Source organism: Gossypium raimondii, chromosome 5, assembly GCF_025698545.1.
Source record: "Gossypium raimondii isolate GPD5lz chromosome 5, ASM2569854v1, whole genome shotgun sequence".
Taxonomy (NCBI): Eukaryota; Viridiplantae; Streptophyta; class Magnoliopsida; order Malvales; family Malvaceae; genus Gossypium; species Gossypium raimondii.
Window position 1 is genome coordinate 41,437,577 of NC_068569.1, and position 4,657 is coordinate 41,442,233.

A 4,657-nucleotide genomic window follows, 5' to 3' on the forward strand; every position below is an offset into this window, starting at 1 on the left:
CAAGTCAACAAGATCATCGGGACTAGCATAAGGGTAAGAGGAAGTTCGCTAAGAAAGGTATGTCCTACGGACCCTTGGGAAAAAAGGTAAAAAGGGATACCACAGAGGTACAAGATGGGGATATAGGTGTATAGCCTAGTAAAGTGAGGGTTGGTGAACACCCTGCATGTGGGGTGTAAGAAAGGGAGAAGGAAATACAATAAATAAAGATAAAACTCGTAGATGTGGAGAGGTGTTTGGATTTCGATCGAATGGAAAGTTCAACCAAAGGAAGGTCTCATGAAGAGTCAAGTAGCTCGGAGGTTTGGGTGGAATCCGCCACCCCGATGTAGAACGCCCGCGTTGATCGAACAAAGAATATTTATATTTAGTTTATTTATTATTCGTTTCCCTCGTGCGATGGGGTTTAATTATGGTACAACTAAGGAACTCACTAAGTTTATTTGAACTTACGAATTTGATAGATGTTCGCAGGACTTGTGAGGATGGTCAAGGGCTTCGAGGAGGGAGCAAGGTAGACGGAGTGGAGATCGAGAATTGCTAATGTATCAAAGCATGCACATAGGGAGATGGTATCATTGGAGGCTTCACCTCAGCTTAAACCATGGTGTAGCCAGACGACGTCTTTAGGGTCTGGATTTCGAATCAGTTAGCCTTGGCCAAATCTTAGGAAAATTATTTGTAAACAAATAGATCTAAGTAGAGACTGAAATAATTTGAAGGATTAATCATTCAGTGGCTTAATACTTTAGTTGTAAGAATTATTATTATTAATTTCTTTATTTAATAGATTTCATTTTAGATTGTTTATAACAGTTAATTTAGTAAGTTCAAGTATAGGTCATTTGTGACGCTTCATACCTGAATCTGACGAACGTGTCGGGCATGGGGTGTTACATAATTCATGAGGTTATTTGGAGTAGCTATTAGGAAAATAGTTCTAGTTAGTCTTTTTCAGAAAATTGGGTCCATTTAAATTCTGATGGAACAGTTAAACATGACTCGAGATTAGGGGTGCCGAGGGAATGATGCATAATAGGGTGGGGGAGTGGATTTTCGGGTATAACAGACATGTGGGGAAATGCTCGGCCTTTGATGCAGAATTATGAGGTATATTGGATGGTTTAGTCCTCCTCCAACGGCAAAGTTACAATAAGATAGTGATTCATTCTGATAGTTTGTAGCTGATTAAAAGCATCTAATATAGTTCATTAGTAGATTCAAACTTTTCTTTGATTAGATAGATTCATCAGATATTGTTGAAAGTTGAGCATTGGAGTATAAGACATGTCTCCAGAGAGAAGAATCGAGTTGATGATTGCCTAGCCAAAATGTCACTTAACAAGAAGGAAGATCTACAAGTTTTTGACAGTATGCCAAGGGAGGTTTAAGATATCATGCAATTTAAATGTAATTCTTATTTCTTTTCACTAACAAAAAGTAATTGTTATTTTTGTTGTGACATATTAATAATTATAAAAATTGAATATCATTTATTCCATGGTGATATATTCAAATCGATATGCTAAAAAGTTGTTCAACTTAAAAAGGGAGCAAGTGAAAGAAATATAAGGACAACTTTGAATTAGACGCTACATGAGAATAATGCTAGAAACTTCTCAAATAAGAAAAGAAAGAATAATACTAGAAACAAAGAAAGCTGAGTGCATACTATCACAGATCATTACGTAAGGACTTATTATTATTATTATTACTATTTTATTCTTATAATATGGAAACAAACAACACTACTTCATCAAATAATTTGACACACAATCCAAACACAATTGAAAATAATAAAAAAAAGGCACAAAACAATACAACACAACAACATAGGTATGATGTACATGATCCATGCATATCCTAAAACCTTGCTCAAAGTCCGTTCAAGTTTTGGTAAGAAGCCATCAAATGCTGCACAAACTCATCGATACACTTGTCCGAGCTCCCTCCTTCAGTGATAGTTTTCATGGCTGAATCCCTCCATTTGTTGGCATTTCTCTTTATTTCTTTGCTTTTGTCCCCTTCCATTACTTCTTTCAAGCACCTCAACAGCTCATCTTTCCTCACTACACCCACCTCATCTTCCTTGGCTCTCACCCCTATCTCCCAAATCTCCTCCACGAACTTCGCATCGGTCAATTGATCGGTCCATTTCGGCACACCGATCATCGGCACACCGAGGCTCAGCCCTTCTAAGGTTGAGTTCCACCCACAGTGTGTCACGAAGCAGCCCACGGTTCTATGTGCCAGCATTTCTAGCTGGTTACACCATGTTACGACCTTGCCCTTCTCTTGAACCGAGTCTAGGAACCATTTGGGCAATTTTTGCTGTTCTGAGTCCCTTACGACCCATAGGAAATACATATTGCTTTCCTTTAAACCCCATGCGAGCTCTGCTATTTGTTCTTCGGATAATGAAACCATGCTTCCAAAGGAAACGTAGACTACTGAGTTAGATGGCTTTGTTTCAAGCCATTCTATGCACTCTTCGCTAAGTGGCTTCCATAGACTCGAACCATACCCTCTGTCACCTTTGATCCTTTCATCTAAGTATGCGGATGGTACCATCGGGCCAATCAACTTGGCTGGCCAGATCTCTGACACCCCTCTTGCTTCCTATAGCAGCATGTAATTAAAACTATCACCACCAAATTAAGAAAAATATTTGCAGTTAGTGATACTAAACATACCTTTCCTTCGAGTTCTTCGAAGGTGTTACTGAAAACCCAATCTGCTTGGTTCAAATTCGAATACTGACTCAACTTCATGGCCAAGTAGGCAGGGTAACTATCGGGAAACCTCAGAAAACTGGGCAAGTCCGGGAAATACAACGGAGGCAGTCCCGGTAAAAGCAACGGCGTCGTTTCAGGAGTGAGTGGTAGAGTGAGAAGACCATGGTGAATATGGGCAAAGATGCTACACACAGTTGCAGAGTTGGTGAAAAATGCAGCCCCATAAATCCCATGCTGCTTGGCTACATCAAGAGCCCACGGTAGAAATGAGTCGTACACCACACAGTTAACTGGAGTGGCTGAGTTGCTGAACTTTTGGATGAGTTCAGCCAGGGTTCTGGAACCATGGTCCCTGAATGACTTGAGGTAAAAGTCTACATTTCCTGCCTGAGAAAAACCACCTTCATCGAACCCATCCGAGATGGGTTCCACCCCAATGTGAGCAGCGGATATGGAGTTGAGGGTGTAATGGGTGGTGGTTAGTGTTGCCTTCACACCTTTAGAGGCTAAACGTTTTGCAAATTGGAGAAGAGGGTTAATGTGGCCTTGACTTGGGTATGGGAGTACTAGTACATGCCCTTTCATTTGTTTGTCCTCCATTTCTTTGCTAAGTGCTCCCTCTCTCTCTCTATCTCTATCATACACTGAGTGAGGGCTGCTTGGTTGGAGGGGTTTCATTTATAGACAAGATCAAATTAGATGAGAGGATCTTAACGTACATGTTCCTGTTTTATTTATTATATTATATTATATCAGTTATGTTATTTTAAGGTTTAAAAATTAAATCGAAATTTGTATAAAAATATTCAATTGAAATATTATTTCATATTATATTTCTTTCTCCGTCTTTATCTTCTTTTCCGACCATCAATCCACCTCTTTAAAATTAATAGGTAAAAACATATTTTCAGTCTTTTTTAATTTTAAAATTATTTTCTCTTAAAATCTAAACTAATTTAATTTCAATCAATTTTAAAAATAAGCAACTAATGATAGTTAATCACGACTTAATATTTTCCATAAATTATACATAGTTTTTATTGCGATAATAATAAATTTAGCCCTCAAAGTTTATCTATATTGTTAATTTGGCATTGATTTAACAATTTATCCTGCAATATTTATATAAATGTTGAGGTTGAATTTTTAAAATTAAGGTCAAAATAGTGAAATATGTAAATATTGAATGTTAAATTTGTTACTATACCAATTAAAATTATGTACAATTGAATGAAATTAATTATGTCATCATTAATTGTTCTAAGTTATTTTGTTTTAAATTGACAGGAATTAAATTGCTCTAACTTTTTGGAGAGTGGAAACAAATTAGCTTAATATTTGCTTCATCTTTTACTTTCCCCATTTCTCTCGCATGTTCAACATTTCATCAACTGTTACAAACTCGTCCTCCTTCACAACAATATTCCAGATTATTTACTGTATATACTCCAGATTTTTTGCATAAATAAAGACTGCCATGATTACTCCTTTTTTCTGTTTTCCTTACACTTAAACGTTTTGCATGAGTAATTAATTTAAAATTTGCTGAACCCCACCAAAGAAATAAAAAAAAAATACAACGTCAGTAATAGAGGTGTTCATGGGCTGGGCTGGGCTGGGCCCGACCCAAAATATGGGCCTGAAATTTTGTCCAGGCCCGTCCCGAGAAAATATTCCTAAGCCCGAGTCCGGTCAGGCCTGGCCTATTTTTTAATAAACACCAAAAATTTATTTTAAAAATAAAAAAAGTATTTTAAAAATTAAAAAAAATATATTTATTATATTCAGGCCAGGCCGGGCCCGGGCCAAAAAAGTGGTGCTCGAGGCCCGGCCCGTTTTCTAAACGGGCCTTTTTGCCCAAACCCATATTTCGGGCCTATATTTTTACCCGAACCCTCTCATATTTCAAGCGGACCGTCGGG

The 4,657-nt window shown here is 37.5% G+C and overlaps 1 protein-coding gene across 1 annotated transcript; it reads right to left on the bottom strand.

The window, feature by feature from the left end:
* Positions 1-1,684: 1,684 nt before the first annotated feature.
* Positions 1,685-3,445, bottom strand: LOC105766111 (UDP-glycosyltransferase 74B1). Its single transcript, XM_012585436.2, has 2 exons — positions 2,694-3,445; positions 1,685-2,619 (listed from the first exon to the last, which is right to left on the bottom strand). Exons 1-2 carry the CDS (start codon positions 3,411-3,413, stop codon positions 1,876-1,878), a joined length of 1,464 nt encoding a protein of 487 aa, XP_012440890.1. The 5' UTR covers positions 3,414-3,445; the 3' UTR covers positions 1,685-1,875.
* Positions 3,446-4,657: the final 1,212 nt, after the last annotated feature.

Coding starts and splice junctions, on each gene's coding strand:
- LOC105766111 (XM_012585436.2), bottom strand. CDS start 3,413: ATGAAACCCCTCCAACCAAGCAGCCCTCACTCAGTGTATGATAGAGAT. Junction 2,620..2,693: donor TCGAAGAACTCGAAGGAAAG/GTATGTTTAGTA, acceptor ATGCTGCTATAG/GAAGCAAGAGGGGTGTCAGA.